The sequence below is a fragment of the Labrus bergylta genome, chromosome 24 (assembly GCF_963930695.1).
Source record: "Labrus bergylta chromosome 24, fLabBer1.1, whole genome shotgun sequence".
In the NCBI taxonomy this organism is placed as follows: domain Eukaryota; kingdom Metazoa; phylum Chordata; class Actinopteri; order Labriformes; family Labridae; genus Labrus; species Labrus bergylta.
The window spans coordinates 7309199-7334514 of record NC_089218.1 but is presented as its reverse complement, the minus strand read 5'-3'; the positions used below and the strand labels follow the sequence as shown (position 1 = coordinate 7334514).

Here is a 25316-nt window from a genome sequence, read left to right as displayed (position 1 = left end):
CCATCACTCAAAACGCTCGTAGTTCCTGGTTTGCCGGATCCGTGGGACCATGTCCACCAGCAGCCTGTGGGAGAGAAGGCTGGATTTAGGAATCTATTTTTCGACCATAACAAGCTTGATTTCTGGGGAAAGATCTATTTTTAGCACAGACTGTAAATATTAATGAAGGAAATCTGAGTGACGTCACCCATCTGTTCCTGCAGGGGGTGCTGGAGGCTCATCGACAGCTGTCGCTATGCTGGAAATGCAGTCTCACCCTACCGTTCAATCAACCCTACAGCAGGCTGAGAGCTGGAGCTGAGGCGGGTTTAAAGCCTCTTGACATAAAGCTCTGGTTGTATCTTTACATAGATACGTTAGCCCAACAACAAAGTCATATACTGTAGACCAATGGTTCCCAAAGTCGGGGTCGGGACCTCCTGGGGGGGGGGGGGGGGTCGCAAGAATTCTCCCAAAACATATCAAAATTAAAAATGACCTGAAGTTGCATATTTTAACCATTATTGTAAATAAATATGTACAAAAAAGTAGTTGAAGAGATCACTTATGTTCTGCTCTTAGCATTTCTTGCAATCAATTACTAAAATAATGTTAGGGTGTTCTCTTGAGTTGTTCTAATGCCACTGTTTGGATAGGCCTATAAGTCTGCCCGGGTGTTTGCAACGCTAAATGTTTTAACCACCTCCTGGTACTTACTTGACTCCGTAGGCGAGGATGATAAAACCAATGAGGACGCCTATTGTCCCATCCAGGTACCACACCTTGGGCTCATGCTTGAACACTTCAGCACTTATTAGGATGGAGAATCCCATGATTGCCCCCACCAGTGAGTTAAATCCTGGTAAAAAAAAAAAAAAGAAGAAAAATTATGTTGCTTTTTTGGTGCTCAGTGTTGTTGAAACTTCCCCTTGACGACTTCTAGAGCCAGTTTACATGTTTAAGTGACTATGGGTGTTGTCTACAACAGTATTCACATGACATGACAGACTCTGGAAGTATCTCTCATGTCTGTCATAAACTGAAAGGGTCATCCTGCAACTGACAGTCAGTTGCTTCATGGCAGAGAGGTAAGAATGAACGAGACACCAGAGTGATAAGTATGTTTGTGCTTGAATACAAACAATGTGTCACACTAGAGGTCCCACTGCGATGAAGGAAATGACTGTAATTCCTCAGTTGAAATCTCTTGCTGCCTTCTATGCTGCCTATTGTAAAATTTCACAATAAAGACGCATTTCAGTGAAATCATCATCAATTTGATTCCAGAAGGTAAGATACATGAATATCGCATGAATACGCATTTGTGAAAAACAGAACACACACCTTAATGTTTGTCTATAGCCTTGAACTTAATATATAATGAACCAAAAGACTCCTTCGTTTAAGTTAGTGTGTGTACACCTACCATCAGTCATGAGGGCTCGGCTCGTGAGTACTTTGCCGAGCATAAACTTGATCACAGCGAGGACGAGACACAGCAAGCCACTGACGATGGACACGCTGAACAGGAATCCATCCTGAGAGAGACAGACAGAAGCACAGAGAGATATTACGAGTCAAGGTTTTTTTTTTTTTCTGTATTCTCCTCCTGTTCATGTCACTGGGACTGGTGTCCCTCAGGGTATAATTCTATGTCCTCCCTCAAAGTTCACCCCTTTTCCATTTTTCACAAACTCCTTGCAGACTAAGTGGTTTGCTCACAGCTGGCCTGACACTTCAAAACAACATGTTGATTTATCGTACCACCTGACCATTTAATCAAACTGTAGTCTGATTTTTTTCTTTACTTTCAATGAATTGCTTTAGTGTTCTGCGGCACGTCCTTTGTGTTAGGTAAAGTATTTGAATCCTCTCTCTTCAATTCTAGTAATAATAGTTGGACCTGTAGTGAGTCTCACTGGAAAACATGTCAGCTAAATGACTGAAATGTAAATTCAAAATGGATGGGTCGAGGAGAGAAAATGAGCTGCAGAGCCCTCAGTGCCTCCAAGCCAACATTAATATTGCACTATGGCCTTGGAGCCACGAAAAGCTACTTTGATGAGCTTGCAGACATCAAAGAGGAGATGGTGAGAAAACCTCAGCATGCTGAATAAAACCTGAGTCAGTATTGTGACTCAGCTGTGGAAGTAAAATCCAAATAGCACATTATCCTTGGTATATTGAAATCATTATCAAGAACTAATAAACGAGAGAACACAACGAACTGGCAACAGGAGGGAGAACACACAGGGATTAAATACACAGACAATCAGGCTCCAACGAGACAGGTAAGGGTAATCAGGGCGGAGCTGACACACAAGGCGGGAACAAGAGGGGCAGGATCTGAAAGACATGGGCCGTATCCGAATTGCCAAGTACATACTGAATCTTTCAGTATGCAGTATGCAGTAGATACTATAGGCAGATATTTGTTCCTACTTCTTCTGATTCATTCAGTATGGAAGTGACGTCATTTACGTTTCCCGAACTGGCCGCATCCACCTGTTTTTGTTTTGTTTTTTTGTTCAGCTTTATTCAAGAAGAGTAATGCACATATACAGTCAGGTAAACAAACAACAATATCACAATGTCAAGACAGATTGAATAACTAAATAACATACAGTACATACAGGAAAGTACAAATGAAAGACAGTAATATACAGAATATAAAATAAACTAATAAAGACACATTTAAATAGTGAAATCATTATTTAAATAGAGGGAGAAAGGTTTTATAATAATGCAGACATTTGTTATATTGTCTGTTGTTAATTTAAAGTACTGATTTCAGTCGGGACTTTAACTCTAGATTAAAAATTGATTATATTAATTCATGCTCGTTTGTTTTGATTTGGAGGCGGACGTGACGTGACAATTTACGTTTAATTTCACACAGCATTGTGGGTAAAACACAATTCATTTCCTGAAAGCACGCATCCGATCCATACTGCATGAAACCCGGAAGTTAGTATGCATACTGAAATGTTCAGTATACTGCACGGACCCAAAAAATGCATACTGAATGACCACGAAAGTTCAGTATACTAAAACTCCATACTGAATAGTACGTACTGCATACTGAACTGTGGCTATTCGGAAAGGGCCAGAGACAAGGGTGAAAATCAAAACACAACAAAACCCAGGAAAATAATATTAAATTTGCAAAACACAAAACAAAACCTAATGCAGACAGAAACCCTTGTCAGTGGCATTCTACAGGGATCAATACAAGGACCCTTACTCTTCCTTTTTAGACAAAGGAGATGGTGATTGACTTCCGCAGGAAGTCACCCCAGACTGCACCAGTGAACATCCAGGGCTTGGACATTGAGAGGGTGGAGACGTACAAATACCTGGGTGTTCACCTCAACAACAAACTGGACTGGTCACACAACACTGACGTCCTGTACAAGAAGGGCCAATGCCGACTACACCTGCTGAGACGACTGAGGTCCTTTGGAGTGTGTAGGACTCTGCTACGGACTTTTTGTGACACTGTGGTGGCGTCTGCACTTTTCTATGCAGTGGTCTGCTGGGGAGGAGGGAGCACAGAGAGAGACAGGAAGAGACTGAACAGACTGGTCAGGAGGACCAGTTCTGTCTTGGACTGTCCTCTGGACTCTGTAGAGGAGGTGGGTGAGAGGAGGATGTTAGTGCAGCTGACATCCATCATGGACAACCCCTCTCACCCCCTACATGACACTGTGGGGGCTCTGAGCAGCTCCTTCAGCAGCAGACTGAGACACCCACCCTGCAAGACAGAGCGCTACCGCAGGTCGTTCATCCCATCTGCAGTCAGACTGTTTAATCAGACTCTTTAACAGCATCACCACCTCATGCTACACACTGTGTGTTTTTTTAAGAACAAAACCCTTTCCTGTGTAGTTACTGTGTAATTTTCCATTATTGTATTTTTTTATTTAACTGATGTAAATATGTTTGATTTGATTTTAACTTCTATTTTTATTTTTAATAATTATATTCCCGTCCCCTCTTTTCTGGAGCTGCTGTAATGCACAAATTTCCCCCATGGGGATCAACAAAGTTTATCTTTATCTTTATCTTTATTTTTTCAGGTAACTATTTGACTGTATGATTTGTTTGTAAACTTACAGATTAGGTTGAGTTCTTGACCAAAAAATATCTGGTTCCAAAAATGTTCTGGGCATTCTGCACAATCATTAAAAACCTTATATCTCAAGTTAAGCAGCAGCAGTGTTTTGATCATTGTGAACTTGATTTGTCAGAAGCAAGTAGTAAGCTTTAAATAGTAAGTATTTTGATGCATAAATATTTTCATTATGTTTCATTATATCAGGACATTTTATTTATTTATATTAAATCTGACACATTAAACATTTAAAGATTTTTTGGGGGCTTTTTGTGCCTTTAATGTAGAGATAGGACAGTGGATAGAGTCGGAAACCAGGGAGAGAGAGAGAGAGAGAGAGAGAGGGGAATGACATGCAGGAAAGGAGCCACAGGCTGGATTTGAACCTGGGCCGCCCGCTTGGAAGACTATAGCCTCCACACATGGGGGGCGCACACTAAACACTGCACCACCATTTCCCAAACATTTATAGATTTTTTCATTTTTAGAAAACATCAGAAAAAGAAAAAAAGTCATAAAGCATATTAATGTACTAATCGACAACAGTCATTTGGTTATTTTTAGCAGTTCTACTTCCTGTATGATTAAATAAATAACGTTATGAGGAAAACCCCAGTGGCCTTCTTATCTACTTTCAAAGTACCACAGACACACACACACACACACACACACACACACACACACACACACACACACACACACAAACACACACACACCAATGAGAGGTTTTGCTCATGACAAATAGAGCCTGCCTAGAATAGGAACACTGCTTGACATTTACATTTGACAACCAGAGAGCCTTGAACAGAATATCAAAATGGTACGGATTGTTCTGTTGACTTTCAGGATAGGAGGAATCAAGAACACCAAAAATGTTTATTATTCATAAAGACTTGACTATAATGGAGAAAAAAAATGGAACAAATGATCTGTAGATTTTTAAAATGATAAGTGTTTCTGCCATGTGGTTAGCTTAGCTTAGCATAATGTGCAACCTTTAGCTTATTTCCAGTATCTAACTACTTATAAAACCTCAGGCTGTTCATTATTTAAGCAGAACTCGGAGGAGTTAAAAGACATGCATTGAAAACAGGTTCAAAAAGTCCAATTGCACTGATTTAGTTTTCACAAACCATTGATGATATTTAAGACAACAGCTAACTAACAATGATTGGGCTCAGAGGACGAGCTTGGCAGGAGCAATGTGTCCTCGTCCTCTCTCCTATTTCCATATCCGTCCTCTTGCTCCTTCTCACCACTGCATACCTTAGCAGCTGCCTGCCTTATTAACATCTCATAGCCAGGACGAGGAGATGTAGGCGGTAAAAAACAACAAAAAAACACCTTGTGTGCAGCATTATCATTCAAAGAGGGGCTGTGACACAAACGATACGGTCAACTGGGAAAGCAGTCTAGCAGAAGCAAAGTGTGTGAGAAAGAAGCAGCAGGTAGACTAAGAATAACACAACGTGTTTTCTGCTGCATGGCGTTCAGCCTTTGTTTATACTGCGCCGCTTACTAGGCCTGTCTCTCACCCTCACCGCAGCCAAAGATTACTGAAAGGGGGAAGCCCTGTTAGTCCGATAAATCAATAAAGGATTTGAAAACATATTACATTTTGAGCCTAAGTGAGTTATTTGAAACTCTTCATGCCTTGTTGTTGCATATTTTTGTTCTGCAGCTAATCCAGGAAAATGAAAAATAGGATTTAGACTGTTTTTTTTTACCCCATAAAAATGAATTCATAACAATATTACACAAAGCATTTTACAATAAAACAAAAAAGTCGGTGAAAATGTTGTTTAACTTCTTACATAGCAGGCAGAGTATTGAATTTTCCACTGAGAAATTCCCAGCCCCAACAAACACTTAGAGAGCTGGAAAAAGTAAGAAGGTCAAGTGGTGCCCTCATGATCTCCCTCCCAACTTTCTTCTTCTTTACTTAATCAGACATAATAATGACTGAGTTCTTATTCCCAAATAAAACCAGGGATGTCACCAGGGATCACAGGAGATTTCCTCACCGGGATTTCAAGAACCATAGCCTTGATTGTCCAACTTTTTCCCTTCTCCACTCGATCGTGGTAGAAAGAAGAAGGCATGTCTAAGAGGCGTTCTTGCTCTCCCCACAACCCCAACATGTGTAAGTAGTGTTTTTTCTTAAAATCTCATTCTGTGGCCTCTTAAGAGTCAATTCATCGACTATCTTTGGCTGATATCTACCCCCTGCAGCAGCTGTTTCAGGCATTACAAATAACTTCACTGTTTATGATAATAGTCTTGTTTGCTTTTGTTGGTCATATAGAGACATCAGTATTAATTCCAGTCAGTTTCATAAGCAGCGAAAGAATCCTCACAGGAGCTTTAAGTTCATTTAACCAGGCAGTTACTGAGTTTAAATATTTTATTATGAAAATGAGTGATTCAATAAATCATAACTTAAAGGCTTAAAGGGACAACACAAAACGATACTGCATCAGATTACATCATGGAGCCCAAGACTAAACAACTAAACCACTCTTCTCGGGAATTCAGAAAAACAAAACGTTCCCATTTTTAGCAACAGGGTGCTGAAGCTATATCAGGAAGTGTGAAAGCTTAACATCTTCACACCTGAGATTTGTGACATTCTTCCCCGGTTAACACTTTTATCTCAAACACATTTTCATGTAATAAAACCCGTACAAAATCTGAATCGAATTTAAGATACGGCACAATAATCCTCAAATATGTCTTGATCTACTTTGTTCCATGTTTTGCTCTGAAAACAATTTCTCTACATGTATTCATTATCAACAAACGACCACCTCCATACATATTTTGATGACATCTTTTTCAGTCTGAAATTAATGAACATTCAGACAAAGCAGCGATAACAAGCTGCTTGTGAACAGGCAAGGCAGGCAACCGCTTGAAGGCTGACAAACTTAAACCAATGCGACCGCCCCTAAATGTGCACATTTTGCAACAACAGTAGGAAACCTCCCTAAGGGGGCACCCCCATCTGAAAGTCCTGCTAAGGCTTTCATGACTGCTGAGATATCAAAGATGGTCAATGAAAGTCAACAAAGAAGAATTATTTAAAAAGGAAACAGGAAGTAAGAGGAAGTAAGAGGAAGAGGAGTCAGCGTCGGGACACTGGCAGACACGATGGTGATGAAGTCTGGTTGGAGGGCCCCCCCAAAAGACCCTAGAATCGCCACTGACAACAAGATATTCTGTCCTTTTTAAAGGGCACATATTATTCAAAACGCAAGTTACTCTGGTTAATTTATGTGTCCCTAGTCTGTCTACAACTCCCAAATTATGAGGAAAAGTCCATCATCTTCTTCTTTCGTCTGCTCCACTTTTCAGGAAATGTGAGGGTTTCCCTTCATGACATCACAAAGGGCAGTAACCCCTCCCCCAGGTGGGTGACACTCCCACAGCTAGGTGTTGTTTAAAGGAGTTTAATATGTGACTGAAAGCTTTTCTTAAGTTAAAACAGCTCTGGCTCTTTGAAAAGAAAGATGTCATGTAATCTTCTTGTCCTGTGATCTCACCACGAGTTGAGACAAACTGCGTGGTAAAATATTTCTGTTGACCAATCAGGATTCAGCTGCATCTGTGTGTTTATTTGCTTACTTGTCAATCAAACTGTGCCCACACACTCCTCATGTGGCAGGCTGTCATTTCTGTTGTCATTTTCAGGCAAATCTTTTGAATTTGGTTGCGACAAATTCAGACAAAAATGTTGATCGTTGGGGAAAATAAAAAAAAGGATTTGAAGCTTTGAATCAGAATTATCTGAGGAATTAAACAGGGGATTTGCCATTGTGAAATATATATTCTCCCCGCTCTTTATGAAAACATTTTTTTTTGTATTTAAAAATGTTTGAATGTTAAATATCTTGTGATGCTGTTAATGTTGTTGAAAATAATGTGCCAATAAGTGCAGAATGGAAGATAGAAATGATGTAAGTGCAGAACCTGTTAGTGGTCCCTTTTCATTGACCTCTATGACCTCACATCACACAGCTAAAGAATATAAAAGCTACAATACAGAGCACTGAATGCAACAAAAATACCAGGTTTCTGAGCTTGACAAAGTAATGCAGCCTGCTGATTTATAAATTAACACAAAGCATCTAGACTGGTTTTTGTTTCATCTCAAGGAAAATTAAAAACACTGAGACGGTTCACCATCTTCTTTAAACTCGGCCTGACCCGCTGACCTTTCAGGTACCAGCCCCACAAGACATCCAAAGTGCTGAAAATGCCGACTTATTAGATCCACTGCCTGTTTAGAAGGGGTCATGTTTGTGTTGAATTACACTCAAAGCTCAAGGTAAACTGAGCTTTTTTTTAGGCTTTTTAGTGATATCCGAGTCTCTGGCAGTGTTGTTGCCGTCAGAGGGAGGGGCAGATAAGACCCTGTCTGGACTGTTTGTTCTATCTGCCAAAAGCTTGGCAAAAAAGCCACAAAATCCACCAAAAATCCTACTATATACCATTTTTGTGGGGGGCTTAAATTCTGCACTCTGAACCACTTTGAGGACAGAACCTGCTTTGACCCTGTTTGACAAGCATCTGCGCCACAGAATGCTAATGTGGTTTGGCTTTGTAGCCTAAGTGCTTAATGGGTAATGTAATCTAGCCCATATGGTGGACGCTTTAATCCAGAATAGTATCCACCTCCAGTTGGATTCAAATGTTGACCCCTTACCAAACCGCTCAGAGGCATTCAGCAGACCGCTGGTGTAGACTGAAACAAAGTACTCCATTCTTATATGACATCATGTTATCTGTGCTTTATGTGTAATATCAGCTAAACCATTTAAATCACGTTTAAATAAAACATTCAATTCTTACCACTTCAGGTAGCAGCTTGGTGGCCAGGTCATGGATGGCTTTACCCATGATGCAAAAGGAGGACAGGATAAAAACCACGCCCAGAATAACACAGGCTCTGCAGAAATGGAAAATAGAAACTTTAGTCACAAGAGTTATGTTATTAAAGTGAGGAGTGTTGTTGGTGCAGCTTCAGCTGTGCAGGAGTTCAAATCTCCACCGCGCTTTGAAAATACTGAACGCAGTCAGTAAGCTCAGAGACTTTGAATGATACTAAAATAATGTCTCAATGCTTTACGATACACATTCTCTGCTGAGAAAGAACAGCAGACACCTTTTTCGTTTGTGAGTATAAACACTTAAACATTTTATCTACATATAGTGGAGGAACAAACCCCCCAAAAAGGCTTTAGTTTTCGAGATACCCCTACCCAAGGTAGAACAAAGTACAACCATATTTTTTCATAACTTGAACATGTCTAGTTTATGAAATGGATGGTTATATAAAAATATTTTACTGCTTACTACATGTGTAGTAACTACTACATGTGTGTTTACTACTTAAACACACATGTAGTTTAGTAATTAGGTATGTATATCAAAGTCTGTCATTTTTTAAGTAAGTACACCAAACATTAAAATATGTCATTTTTATCTTCTTTAGACTGTTATCTCAACATAAAAACAAGTTATTTGACTTTTCACTTGACCCTATGCTGTCACCAGCCCCTAACAGGAAACTAGTGCAGCCAGGATTTCAGGGCGACCTGGTACAATGGGGCCCTATGGATGTGCATGTGGGAGGAGGTGGCCACAAACAATAGATTAAGACAATATAATTGTATTCTGTAATATATATATATAATTAAACATTTTATAGTTATTCCTAATACATTTTGTCTCATATTTTCTATCTTACATATGATTTATATGATGACACTCAGAGTCAACCCGCTACTTTCAACAATATTGTCACCTATGACATTGTTTCTATTTCATTCTAAAAAATTAAAGCATTGTCTTGACATCAGTTATGAAATATTAATGAACTAAAAAACAGTAATGATATATATAACCTTGAGTTCTTAGAAATTAAATATACTTCATATAGACTATTTGTATATCGGATATACAGCCTGTTGTAGTTATTTTTTATGTATTTCAGTCATATAAAGATGGTGTGTAGTCACCATATCTCCTGCTTTTAAGAACAACCCTAGTTACTCCAGAGGATCCACTGGATGAAGGGATAGTTTTTATAATACCCTAAGTATGATAAAGTGTTAAAAAAAAAACTACAATAGCTATTTTTGTTGAATGATTTATCAGGCAACCAATGGAGCTGGGATCCAAAACAATTCTTATGATGGTGTAAATGTGTGTAAGGTAAATTAGGATAACAATCATGCAAACATGTTTATAAAAAACTTCTTTATACACTTATTTTACCTCATTATATATAACGACATTTGATTTTAAATGCTAATTACATGCATTAGATGCATAAAACATCCCAAAAAAGTTATTTTGCAGTAAAATATTTTTATACAACCATCCGTTTCATAAACTAGACATGTTCAAGTTATGAAAAAATATGGTTGTGCTTTGTTCTACCTCGGGTAGAGGTCTCTCAACTTTTAGGGGCCCAAGTTCCTCTACTAATATACGTTCATGTTACTTTCAAGATCACATCTAGCACCATCATCAGGTCATTTTTTCTGTCAAATAGATGACTGATGATTATATTTGGGCTTTTGTGCCTTTATTTGCAAAAGCGAAATGACCGGCAACCTGTCCAGGGTGTACCCCGCCTCTCGCCCAATGACAGCTGAGATCATCTCGAGGCCCCCTGCGGCCCCTAACGGGATAAGCAACATAGATAATAGATAATTGGCTGGCTGATTGATAGCTTAACATTAGCATTTACCTCAAAGCACCACTCTTGCAGAACTCTTGTTGTTTCATTGAACAGGGGACGGAGACAACTGAGCTGCTACCCTTGAATAATCCTGAACAAAATATATCTGAGGTACAGGATGAAGAAGATGTTTTTAAACCACCTCAACCCAACTATCAAAGTCAAAAAAAACAACAACAGGCGCTTATGCCATGGCCATGCATGGCTACCAGTCTGTGTTCGATTCTGAAGGCCGCTCGCCAAACCACAGCTGGTGTCATGGGTTTTGACCAGATGAGGTAACCACGGCAACCCCGACATCCCTCCAGGATTTCGCAGCCGGACACACACACACACGCACACACGCACACACACACACACACACACACACACACACACACACACACACACACACACACACACACACACACACAACATGGTAGCCCTCGATCCACTCTAACTGGCACCCTGTTGTTTCTTGCACATCACCAAGAAATACAACAACAACACCACTCAGCAAAGACACTTCATTTTTACAGAATGAGATTAGTTCTTCATAGAAAACGTGTCCGGCTTTGCTTTTTAATATCAATCCCACCACATCTTTTGTCTCTCAAGGCTCTACATTTTTTAATAAAAAGGGACAAAAAAACTTCCTAATTCATCTTCTTTTGACTTGTGTCTCGCCTGTTACCTTGGCAACCGGTCTGTACCTGAGCATCACTATGCGACTACTTCTTCTCTATGAGACACAAACGGCTATAAAAAAAAAAAGATGATGAATAGCATTGATTCTCTTGTTTTGTGCCACACAAACAATAAAACACATGTTGGAGGTGATAAAAGACACAATGCTACTGGATATGTGTGAATGTTCATGTGTTTATATGTGCCTACACTTAGTATATACATGTGTGAGTGGGTGTTTTATGTGTTTGAAGTGGACTCTCCCGTTTCTGTGTATCTTTCTGTGTTTGTGTGTCTTAGTTTGGGAAACATAACTTCTCGTTGAAGCCAATTACTGGCAGAGAAGCTTCCTGAACTTTTTCTGAATTCTCCAATTAGCTGCTCAAGTGCCATCATGAGCACTGCTGTAACAAACCGACTCTTAGTGGAAGTTTTAATGAGAAGATGCAACACTCTTAAAGCTTTTAATTACCTGCCCTGCTGCAAAGAGAGAGAGAGGTGTTGTCCTTTTTGTCACATCATCTGATACTTGAATCATCTCAGTGTCTGTGGTAGATAAAGTCGCTCTCTCTTTCTCTTTCTCTCTCTCTCTCTCTCTCTCTCTCTCTCTCTATCACTAAAGACAATCAGTTCATTACTTTCAGGGTTTTTGCCACTTAAGGTTTGCTTGTGAAATTTTCCCACATGTGAACGAGGAAGTCAGGAAGAATTCAGAGGCAGGGTGTCCTGGAGGTTTTTAGAAATGTTCAGGAGTTCTTGTGAAAGTCTTAAACCCAACACACACACACACACACACACATTTTTGATTTGTTGTATAGCAGATGCTCTTTCCTGATTTTTTTTGGGGTGTGAAACATAGAACATTGATTAATGTTTACTTCCTTTATGCATATTCATTTGAAATAAAGGAACACACAGCTGCACTACACTGGGTTTCCTTTCCTTTCTTACTCCCTTTCTGTCCCCTGCCTGCCGCCAACACTCTGACCATTCAGCAGGCTCTGAAAAGCCCACCTGACACACACACACACACACACACACACACACACACACACACACACACACACACACACACACACACACACACACACACACACACACACACACACACACACACACACACACACACACACACACACACACACACACACACACACACACACACACACACACACACACACAGCATTGTCAGCCAGGTACAGATAAGACGTGAGGCACTCGTCTGTGATCGGTCCCAGTGGGAGGAGGTTGACAGAGCTTGAAGAGACCTTCTGTTTGACACACTCCTCAGTAGGACAAAGCAGAACAAACACACAACTGCTCTGATTTCAACACAAATGATAAACAGAATATACAGAAATGAAAGCACTGATTACACTATCTGTGCATTTAATTGATCAATAAATACCAAAACTAGAAATGGGCTTCTTTTTATGTCTAAACCTTCTCTTTTGATAATTTTAGGAGATTATTAGAAAAAATAATAAGAAAAAGTTTCTTATTAGAAAATACTTTTTAAGGCACTTGCACTTTATACCAAATGGGTCTTTCTCAGGGAAAGTTGTTCACCAAATGGAACATTCTCAGCGATATTTGTGCTGGATTTTTTATTTTTTTGATATCCTTTATGAATCCCTGAGGGAAATTCAGGTTTACACTCTGTTATTTATAGGGACATGCTGCTCGCACACATACGCCTGAATCACACACATGCACAAACAGGACCTGTGGACATGCATTAGTGGAGAGATGTCAGAGTGGGGCTGCTACAAGCTGCTAAGCAGGGAGCGCACCAGAGCAGTTGGGGGGTTTGGTGCCTTGCTCAAGGGCACCTCGGCAGTGCTCGGGAAGTGCCCTGACACCTCTCCAGCTACCAGACCAACTTCCAGATTTGGTCCGCATGTATACTATATATAAAAGGAAGCATCACTTAGAAGATTTTAAAGGAGGAATGTGCAACATTAAACACACATATACAGCAGAAATCAAGTCTCTCCTGTGTAAATGTCTCTCTGAGTCATGACTGTCTACAATGAGTGAGAAGCTCGAGTCCCACTGGCTGTGTTGTTGTCAGAGCCGTGTTTACATCATCAGGTTTTTGGACGCCCTTGCATATAAAGCTGTTTCAGTCGAGGACTAGAGAAAAGAAGACCATGTAGATCAAAATATGTGCAATGTGAATCTATGAGTGTGCTAACATTAGCGTGCTAACACAACAAGGCAGACATCTTGCATCTCGAGCAACCCAATTTAGTCCGCCGATTGAGCTTAATTATGGTGCGTTCCAACTGATAATTCTTTCATGCAAAGGTGAGAGGAGGGGGTTGGAGGTGGAGGAGAGCGGAGGCTTCAGTATGGAGGAAGCGTGGCCAAACAGCAGTTTGTTTTGGTTTAATGCTGGAGCTCAAGGGGCGACTTCTACTGGATCAAAAAGTTGCACATTCTTCCTTTAATGCCTCTGGACTTCATTTGTTTTCAGGTATTTGAAGCTTGAGTGGACACCATTATTTCCAACCAGTCTGGTCTGCGGTGGCTGAAAGGTGGTTATACTCACATGTATTCACGGTGTGCTGAGTGAACCGCTGCGGCGTTGCTGTATCGCCACACCACAATGATGGAGGACAAGACGTCCAGCATGGCATCAAACTGCAGAAAAACAAAACGGACACTTTAGATTCTTCTTTTAGACGGCACACAGAGTTAGCCATAGTGTTTTGTTTTTTTTTTAAAGTGGAAGCTTTAAACTTCAACTTACGGCAAATCCAAAAGCTGAAGCACTGTGACGCATGAAGGAAACAGCTGGAAAGAAAAGAGAGATAGAATGAATCACAAGAACGATACAAGATGCTGCTTTAATACATAGACTGTGTATTAAAGATGGATGGAGCAACAGCTGCCTGGGAGTGAAGCCAATTTCTTTTAAAGCTCTCCCTGCCAGGAGTTAGTCCAGAGGAGGGGCCAGGGGTGGCATAGGTCCCCCCAAAAAATCCCACACTGTGATTGGTCCTTTGCCCTGTCAGAGGAGTGTTGCGTAACGGCTCTGTCAGCAGAGTCAGTTATTCTCCTGTTTATTTATGTCCAAGAGTTGTTTTGTGTTCATTCGTTTTTTGATGGATATGACGTCATGATTGACAGCTCTGTTGACCGTTTTTTGTTGCAGATTTCTGACAGCACGATGAGGATTTTCTGATTCTGCCTCTCTACAGAAACAAATAAAGGGGCAACTGCTGCCGAATAAAAATTCCAGTCAGGATTTCTGTTATTTAAATGAGGGATTCCTGGGCGACTGCGTGCTCTCTGGTTGTTTAACCGCAGTGATGGATCATTATAATGTCACACTCAGAGGTGCATTTTTATGACTGTTTCCAGTTAGTGCAGCAAACCTGATAGACGAGATAAGATGGATTCTGTTGACTTAAGTAATTCAGTTATCAGGATATCTCTTTTGGCCTAATGATATGAGCTGTGATAGGTTAATAACAAACATTGAGCCACAGCTGCTGCATGCATTCACCTGCATTGAGAGGGGGTGAGGAGAGAGAGACACAAAGGAGAGAAAGATGCAGAAAGATAGAGGGGAGGAATCCTCTCCACTCCTCCCTGGTTTATTTTTAGAGTGAATCACTGGGGGCCGGCTTCTCGCCTCAGCCCTGCATGCAGAAACACAGCTATGTGTTTTTTCTTCCTCTGCGTTCCCCCTCAAGTTGCTCCATTCCTCTCTACTGAAAGGAGAGGGAAATCATCACCTTCACCTTCTCCCTCCCTATTGTGACATCTCCTCTTTTGCTACCATGTTTTAGCGACGCTCTCTCTCGGCTGAAGTTGCAATCTTATGAAGTTAAAACGGGAAAACGATGCCGCCTCCCTTGCATCTGCAAACCTTTACACGTGGCCACCCCAGAATACAAATGAGAAGGTGGGATCGTTTTGTTATGAAGACTCAGCAGAGGAGCAGCAAGACAGCAGTTTGAACAACTGTTTGCAAAAAGTACAGAAAAAACATGCAGACATGCCTTTTGGATATATCAATATATGAACCCACAAATTGTCTTTTTTTAGTGGAATTGTATCATTGGATTGATTGTGTCTCCAAAATACATTTCAAACACAAGGTCTGTCAAAAGATACAAATTTTAAATTGCAGTTAATCGCTGAATTTGAATAGTTAATCACAATTAATCTGATTTTTGATGGCATGTTTGAAATGTCATTATTCTCATTCCAAAACAGTTTTTGATATAAAGATAAAGATACACTTTATTTATTGACATTTTGTTGTTACAAAAGCTCAAAAACAGGAGTATAATTAGCAGAAATAACAAAAAGTAAAAAAAAAAAAAGAAAAGAAAACATATTTACATTCATTAAATAAAGCAAGAAAAATATGATATAGATAAAATAATACTAGGCATATACTATATACACTTTCACTTGTGGAAAGACAGAGGAAAGTTCCTGGCAGCATTTTTGTTTTTGAAATGTTTGGACCCCTCCCGCTTTTTTATTGATTCTGCACCGCAGGAACTAAGAACTGTTTTAGTTCCTAGAACCCGTTTAAAGGAACTTTTTTCAGCTCCTGCTTCAGAGTAGGTACCATGGCGGTGTAAATGCAGACAGATAAAACAAAAGAGTACATGGTGTGTAGTTCTCAGGGAACTCCTTAGTGTAGTGGTTCCCAAAGTGGGGGTCGGGACCCCCTGGGGGCTGGGAGGGGGGGGCGAGAGATGCCTTACAAAAACAAATACAAATTTGAAATTACTTAAAATTGTAGAATATAATAATTTTAAGGCTGCTGTATTCTTTAGTGTTGTTCTAATGTCTGGATAGGCCTCTTCCTGCATGCTGCTGTGTGCAATGTTAAATGCTTTAACCATTTCCAGGGACAAAGGGGGTCCCCAGTCCCTCAAATTCTTATTTCAGGGGTCCCGGGGTGAAAAGTTTGGGAACCCCTGCCCTAGTGGATAGTTCCTTTTCAAAAAGTCCCCAGAACACCTATGAACCTATCTGTGGAGAAAAAGGAACTTGTTTTGGATCTGAAAGTAAATGAAACCGCTGAAGGTTTTTTAAAAGTGAAATGAGACATTTAAAGGTGTAGAGGTGTTGGTCTTTTCCATCAATGTGCCTACAGTGTGGTGGCTTAGCAACAGTGCGCCTAAAGGGAAAAAAATAGGACACGATCAATGTGATTAAGAAAATAATGCAGCCATTCCAGACCTTAATCGCATCATGAGTAACACTTAATGTAGCTTAAATGACTTTTCTCATCTGTGGTTCCATCTTTTTCAGTGCAAATTATAAACACTTGTACAGAAATTGCCAATAAAAAAATAATAATCAGGACCCAGGACCCTCTCTTCCTTGTTCAGCATTACAGCTCCTATAATAATTTTGTCCCAAACAGGTACATGTAGTGTTTTGGATCAAAAACTCCATCTTGCTTTCTTTAACAGACAAATGTGTGACTCATTGAGAATATTTGCAGTTTGAAATGTAAAACAAAAAGGCTCTTTGTAGCTAAACCCTTAAAGTGACACCTATCCCCCGTCAGCATTTCATAACAGGCTTAAAAACATCATAGCAGCTTTAATTTCAGAAAGATGAATGATCGTTTGAACAAGCCATGCCACTAAGACTTTAAGGTAAAAGAGCAGTTCGTGTTTTTACAGTTGCAAGTTGGAGCTGAGCAGAGGGTGTAACATTCAACAGCTGTGTGGAGAGAGTGAGGAGCAGGTTGTAGTTCTTAAAGACACAATCTTCATTCTACATGTCCCTCCCACAGTGACATGCATTCATATCCTATTACTGAATGTCAAATATTCATGTACCATTTACCTCCAGATCGCTGGTGTGGTTGTGGGCCTGCCTGACTCCAACTGCTACAACTATTAATATCATCTATCATCATTATTATAAATGTGAATCCGCTTGACTTCAACTGCATTAGCATTATCAGTCCTCCCCATTTTATTGTCATTACTGTTGAGGTTGAAATAAGGATGATCAATCTACTATCAGACTTTGATGTTACTGCTAATCTCACACCTAGTTTTATCGTTTTAACAGTTGTTATCGTCAGAAATCATTTTTTCTACTCGCTGTTGTTTCCCACACAGCTTCTGCAGGTGGCTGTTCAACATGTCGTCCTATGGACACAGACATAGAGTCCCTTTTCTGCCAAAAAAAATCCAAGATACCAATTCCTTCTGGAAGAAATCTCAGAATCAGTTGAGGAAACGGCCGTATGTGTTGTAGTAAATGTCTGTAAATAGAGGACATTAGTGGGCGTGGCCTGCGGTGCTGTGCATTCTGGGATTTGGTGTCTTTCATCCACATGAGCCAAAAAGACACTTTCTGTCTTTTCTCGACTTCAAAATGTATTTCACATTTCTACTACATATATGACCCAATGTCAATACAGATTGATGTTTCAACGGTGAAGTATCCCTTTAAATAATATAACAAAGAGTAGACCTTCTTTGTTTGTAAAGTATCAGGAGATCAACTGATTGATTGACAACTTCTTCTGAACGTGGCAAAACTTGTTCTTCCTCTTCTCTTGTTCTTTTGGAACAAACCTATATAACTCTATAACTATGAAGTTACAGGAGTCCTAGGACAGCTCCCTGTGTAGTCTCAATATAGATATGACAGCAGATAAACTGCCTTTGTCTCCTTTAGGTTTACCTACGTAACTCACTGTCATTATCAACACTTCAGTCACAACAGGCGGTTTCAGTCCTTGTGATATTCATGCTAGCAGCAGCTGCTCTGTAGAAGCATCATTACAGGACAATTACATTTTTGTAAAACAACTCGTTTCCACTTTACGGAGGCAAGTCAACGGGAAGTCCACTCGGTCCTATCTCTGTGATATCCGATGTGTCTGCAAAACTCCTCCCCTCCCTGAAATATCGGTCCAGAATGTGCCGAGAGTATCTTATGACAAACTGAAGCGGTGGATTTCAGAAACAGTATGACAGTTTGCTAGCTTGGCTAAAAGGCCGCTAACTAGCTAACAGTAGCTAGTGGGGACACAATGAGCCTCTCCCCCCATGGCTTTAGGTAGCTTCTGACAGGTTTTTAGCCATCCGTAAAGAAATGCACTTCCTTATGTAAGACACCATCCATACACTTATGGGTCTACAGACACCAGTCTCTTATGTGAGTGGAAACGAGGCATCAGGCCTGTGATTATTATTATTATTGTGAAGCGTGAGATCTCCTTAAGTTTTCTCTGCAAAGTTAACTTGATCACATAATTAGTTTTTACATCATCTACAGTGTACCATTGTTTACACAGAGACTGTCAGGGTGGAGGTTTTGCTCATGTGAAGAAATAGGCCAACCCATATATGCTCCAGTTCCAAGTGTTGTAACAGGTAGCAAATAGAAATTGACAGCTGTTCAAATGAAAGTAAATATAAGAGGGAGGGACTGTGTCGACAGCAAAGTGACACGCACCCGCTCGAGTTGACATAACAAGGGGAAAAGTATCAGACGGGCTCTTTTGTGTACATATAAAGGATTTTGAAACACTTAGGTGAGCGTGTCTGTAAGAGTACAAACAACACACGACAGGGTTTATATAACGTACAGCTTCATTCCTCAATTATCTCCTAAATCTTCAAGGGAGCAGGTTTGTACCAGAGAGTACAACCCAAGCACAACTCTTCAGATTCTTGAAATGTATTCATGACCAAATCTGAATTTAGCCTTAATCCTATTTTAAAGATTCTTTTTTTTATCTAGTAAAGAATCAAGAAATTTCTGCTTCCCCTCCCTCGTCTCCTCTTTCCTTCCCTTTTCTCCTCCCACCGCACTCATTAAGGGAGCAGAAGGAAATAAAGTGAGTGTAAATGAATCTGCTGCGGCTCTGCGGTTGTCAAAGCTGAGCCTGGCGATGGCTAATTGGCTACCAAGAAAGGCTGTTTGGGTGTCAGTGGGGACGGAGCTGCAGCATCACATCAGGCTATCACACGCACACACACACACACACACACACACACACACACAAGGTCTCGTTTCCCTGTCTCTCCCATCTTCCATCCTCTATCCCGCTTCCAAGACAAGCAAGATAAAAAGAAGATAAAACACCATTTCAGCTCTGGCTGTTTCTGGAGCAGCATTATGCATTTAAAGAGACACACACACCAAAACGGAGCGTTCTCAGAGAGCTGGTTTATACAGGGTCACAAACCTCCTCTGGTGCTTGATTCATGTTATATTTTGACCCAAGCACAGCACAGATGTTTCATTTAGACCACAGAGGACTGTTTGAAAAGGTGGAGAAGGAGGATGATATGTCCTCTTTAACGTGTGAGTCATGGTGAGTTAGATTGGACCAAACACTAAAATGTAACTCTTTTGTTTTTAAAGCTTTTCCAAAAGTGTCCAAATCTGTTAATTTGACATTTTACTCTGCCTCGCCAAGTTACCAACACTTCTCACAATGTCTCCCACAAACCTGATATTTTAAACTCCACAGACAGACATAAAGCTGCTCTTTCCTGTCATAAAGAAATGAAATCTTATGCATGTTGGAGTCATGCTAATGTTTAACAGGGTATGTTACCCAGCAGCTATCATTCTGTCAACATATAGAGCTGACAGAGAACAGCAGCAGGTGGTGATGACAGGACCAGCACCCTGCAGGCTCCTGATAGGGCAACTATGCATGCACCATATACTTCATTGTAAAGACACCGCCACACTTGGTTGTGGTTTGTGTCCCAAATACTTAATACCAAATATTAAAGTATCAGATCTTTGTGAGATCACTCCTTTAAAATGTTTGTCTGAGTTTCACGTCGTGCTATCTGTGGGGTCAGTGTGTCTTTAAATATCTACACAGTGTAGCATCAAATAAATGTTAAATGTGCATTTAAGAGCACTCTTTTGATATTACCAGTGGCAGTTAATTAAGTCCATGCTAAAATCTTTAACTTTTACATTATTTGTGTTTCTGACTGTTTGGCTAGGTAGCTTAGAGGACACTGATCTCAGACCTGCTGCTTTCCTGTATTCATGTTTCAACCAACAGATGTTGCCTGTAGGTGTTCCAACCATTCACATCTCTGTTTCAAACCTTCCTGCACCACTCTCACTCTAGTTTCAGGAATATCTGAAATACCGAGCCAAACAACATATTCCCAAAAAGTAGGCCGTGCATAAGAGGCGTGCAGTACACTTGCCAAAACCCTGCTATGTCATTTCTAAAATGTTGTGATATTAAGGAACATATCATAAGGGAATACATTTACCTCATTCACTAAATAATGTCCAAATCTGAGTCCTCCATTAAGTCTTTAGAATTCAAGACACTAAACGAGACTGGTGTTCTGGGGTTTTCTTTTCTATTCGTTTCATTTTCTTTGTATGTTCTCTCTTCAAAGTCAATTACTTCCTTCCTTTGAATATGTTTTCTTTGGTGTGGCTTAATTTATAATGCTAGCTATCGCTGGGAGCTCATTATAATCACACCTGCCATGGGAAGGGGGGGTGCCCTTTTGAAAACCTGCCACTCAACTCATGTCCACTTTTTAGTGGGTTGCCTTGAGGGAGGGAAAAGGAGAGAGCAATTCCACTGGCTCACATGGTGGTGCAGGAGAGAGTACCTGTAAAGGTGAGCCGGTTGCGGTTACCCTTATCGTATCTCGCATTCAAAGTTGATTTCATAATTACTATCTCCTTAAAATAATCCCATATGTAAAATATAAATCCAGATATCAAATTCTGGAATGGCAACACAGTTGTATAAATAGATAGAAATGCAATCAGTATGCAGTTTATCTGCTATCTAAATTATTTTACCACCACGCAAAGCATCTGCAGCTGAATTATACAGGACCGGTTTCAGTGATTTGAAATGAAGAGAAATGTTTCAGAATGGAATTATTGGCTTCAGTAACTAAACACACACACACACAAACACACACACACACACACACACACACACACACACAAACACACACACAACAAAGAAGGAAGCTGTAAGGCAGGCCTGTCCTGCTTCTCTACTAATCATTCCTTATCAGAACAGGAAGCGGGCAAAATGTTTGAAACAACACCGACTGAACTCAGGAAGAGGCTCTGTTTTTCTACAACAAAATGTTTTTGCTGGGTCCTTCACTAATCATGCCCTAGTGGCTCAACTTGTGCAGAATTCCAATTTTCTATTGGCAGTTAAACAAGACTCTCATTAAATATTGACCCACTGGATTTATGTTTGTGAGCATCAAAATCATGCAAATAGAAAAGTGCTAACAGGTGACACCGCTGTGACTTCAGCCTCCTTCCTGTGCTCATTTCAGAAGTCGATTTGCAAGCAGGACCATGTTTCATTTATGAGTAGGAGTGGGCACGATGTGACAAGCTCGGGGGTACCACAGAGATGTGATAAAAATGCCTAATGAAGACATTTGCATGAATAGATGCTCAGTGATAAGAAATGGTCTGTTTGCACTTCCTGCAGACAGTCATTCTGAATAACTTTTAAAAATGGAGTCTAGAGAAATGTGCTATCTTTCTTTCTCACTGACATCAGTTCATAACAGGAAACTCAGGCATGTCTGCAAACCACAGCTGCGGTGACCGGCCACACTGCAGCAAAGCTCAGGCATGTGTCAAGCACTAATCGGCTTTCACCGCAGAGGAGGAAGAGGTATCGTTTGAATATTGCAGAAACAATCAACCTTATCCTGCATGAGCACTGCATGTCAAACTTGACTTTAGGTGTGGTGGATGGTAAAATAATGACAGGATTTTCTGAATGGCTCGTCTAGTTAAACAACAAAAACATGATAAAACATTCACTGATCTACAAAGAGAATCACTGATATCCTGAATCAGACTCAAAGTGGGAAAATTTGAGCTAAAGATTTGAAAGAAAAGGCTGAAAGAGACTAATCTTCCCTGAGTGAGTCACCACATCCACTCGGGGGGGGGGGTCTCATCCTTGACAAAAAGAGAAAAATAAGACTGTTTACCACAAAGACAGGTGCTCAAAAATGTTTTGCCTCTGAGAGAAAGAAAGAAAACCTCAATAACTGATAAAACATTCAAGGCCCACTTCCCACTTTTGAAAGAAAAAATAAACGTCCCGTGTTGCTTCCTTATCAAAGCAGTGTGGTGACGTCAATAGCTTGTCCTTCATGTTGTCAAGTGTTGTGGTTTCGTCGGGCTGCTGGATGCCAAAGTAATGAACAAACTGTCCTCCAACTAAACGGCTCGACAGCAGGCAGCAATTTCTCAAACGCCGCTCATCAAAGACCTGAAGGAGGAGGGGGGTGGGGTTACTCACTGAAAGCAACGATGGCCAGGACGATGGTGACCACTATGGACACCCAGGACACCCACAGCGCTTTCTTGCGGAAACTCTGTGCTTCATGAGGCTTCAGGCGCATGCTGCTTTCCAGGAGACCTGCAGACAGGAACACAGGGCACAGTGAACACACATGACTCAGAGAGAGAAGGGGAGGAGATGGTTTAGTTTGTCAGGGACAATATATATTTGAATATTTTTCAGTCTTATAAATATCTGTTCACTCAGTTTTGCTCAGTGAGGTAAATGGACTTGAGCTTATATAGCGCTTTTACACTGCAGGTCACAGCTACACATTCACACACTGATGGTAGAGATCACTAAGTAGTATCATATATCTACATTCATACACCACCACCCAAGCAGAGGGAGCAATGCAGGGTTAAGTGTCTTGCCCAAGGACACATCGGAGATGTTGCCCAGCTGGGGATCGAACCCTCGACCTTCCGGTTGAGAGGCGACTCTACCCACTGAGCCACAGCCGCCCTTGGTAACACTTGTGTTGCGAAAAGGGCTTTGCAATTAATCGAAAATGAATGGAAACAGACATTCAGAACCTCTAACCGACATAATCTCGCCCATATCGATTATTTTCAGGGCCGAGTCACATGATGACGTGTCCGCAATGTCCGTCGTTTGGACACATTTTGTCTTTAGGGAAGGCGACGCCGAACAAAAAGAAGCAGGTGTCAGACGAAGAGATTAACTGACTGCTGCAGAACCAGTATGTGTTGACCTTTTAAACCCTAAAGATTGACTGATACGTTTGACGCATCTCTAAAAAGAGAACACTACTTACACATGTACGGGACAAAATTCACTAAAGCAATAGGGAGGTATGGCTTCGTCCACAGGGGGGCGCCAAAATCAACACAAATCAAAAGTTTCCTCACAGGAGCTTTAACCTCGAGCGTTTAAATGTTACCTTTTAAGAAACTACACTTAAGGAAACCGGTTTTAAACAGTTTTGTAATTTTTGTAATATGTCAAATTTAACTCAAACTATCAAGCTCATGCAGCATTGTCTATTTCACCAAATTAACGAGGAACCACACATAGGTAGCTGCACCAAGTTGCATGTCAAAACCAATTCACTCGCTGAAATGTGTCTATAGCTTGTATAGAGGTCACACCCATTCATTCACATGACGCTGATCATGTGGCCGCAGGAGCTGGGGATCGAACCGCCGACCTTCTGGTTGAGACGACCGACTCCACCACTGAGCCACGGTCCCCAAATGACTGACTGTTTTGAATTGGTTTTCAGAACTTGTTTCAGTGACAGGTGCAGGATTATTATCAGCAAATTGCATTTAAAGCACCTGTGAGGAGCATCTTCAGAAGTCTCTATTCTGTAGTGTTCATTTGGTTTTTCCAGAAAGGAATGTTTCAAAAAAATACAACATAAAAACAGCGAAGAGATCTCGAGGTGCCCTATTGTTTAAGTTTTTGGGCAACTTTGCCATTGTTTTTTCTCTAATAATGGATTTGAAGTGTCTAAAGATGTAAATTCTGGTTTGCGTTTTTTTTGTTTTGGAGTTTAAAAATTAAAAAAAAAAATTAGAGAATGGAAAAAGACCAATTTCCTGCTGTGTCTTTCATCATTAGAAGTACACAGATTAACTTGACTGTTCTGAAGTTGTCCATTCAAGAAGAACATCAGCTCATCAACACATTCACCAAACAGCCCTAACATGCCCAATTCAACACACTGTGTCGATCAAATTCAAGCCAAACACCTGCCACTGGCTGCTTTTGTTTTTCACTCCCACTTCCCCAAATGTATTCACAAACACTGTCATAACAGCGCAGTGTTTGAGGCTGAATGCTGATTCCAGCTCAGTTAATAATTTATCATATTACCTCAATAAAAGTCGATTTCATTTTCAAACATTAAGGGACTCAAACAGGTAATAAAACCACGGCACTTCTCAGAATGGTCGGCTAAACAGGTGATATAATAACAATGTTAGGGTGCTCTCCGTGGCATTACGCACTGTGCGCCCTGGAGACGGGCATCTTCAACTTTCAACATGTTTCACAGCGCCTACCTCCGTCCTCTAAGCTGTCTGTTATCTTCATCTCCTGGTCCATCTTTAAAGCCTCTCCCTGACTTTCTGTGTGAAGCTGCTGCTGCTGCTGCTGGTCCAGGGGTTCCGTCTGCTCACACTGCCCGTTCACCGCCTTGGTTTCCACCACTGTTACCGGGTCCGGGACGGCGGTGGGGTCTGGCCGCGAGGGGTCCGTCATTGTCTCGTTCGAGTTGTGCGGTTCTAATGAGGAACTCCAGAAATGTCACACCTGGACGAGAAGTGTGGGAGAGAGACCCAGAGAAGGGGAGGGAAGGGAAGGGAGACTCCTCTCCTTGCAGGGCTGCGGGTCCAGCTGCGCTAAAAAAAAAAAAAAAAAACACACATTGTAAAGGTGGAACAGTACCGGAAATGAGGAGATGTGGTCTTCAAAATAAAAGGCTGTTCGTCAGTTAATAT

The 25316-nt window shown here is 40.8% G+C and overlaps 1 protein-coding gene across 1 annotated transcript; it reads right to left on the bottom strand.

Moving 5' to 3' along the window:
- LOC110002700 (transmembrane protein 163a) lies at window positions 1-25232 on the bottom strand. The gene is made up of 8 exons (XM_020658357.2): window positions 24879-25232; window positions 22807-22926; window positions 14263-14306; window positions 14062-14153; window positions 8945-9041; window positions 1406-1517; window positions 697-838; window positions 1-64 (listed from the first exon to the last, which is right to left on the bottom strand). Exons 1-8 carry the CDS (start codon window positions 25075-25077, stop codon window positions 4-6), a joined length of 867 nt encoding a protein of 288 aa, XP_020514013.2. The 5' UTR covers window positions 25078-25232; the 3' UTR covers window positions 1-3.
- Between the last annotated feature and the right edge of the window lie 84 nt (window positions 25233-25316).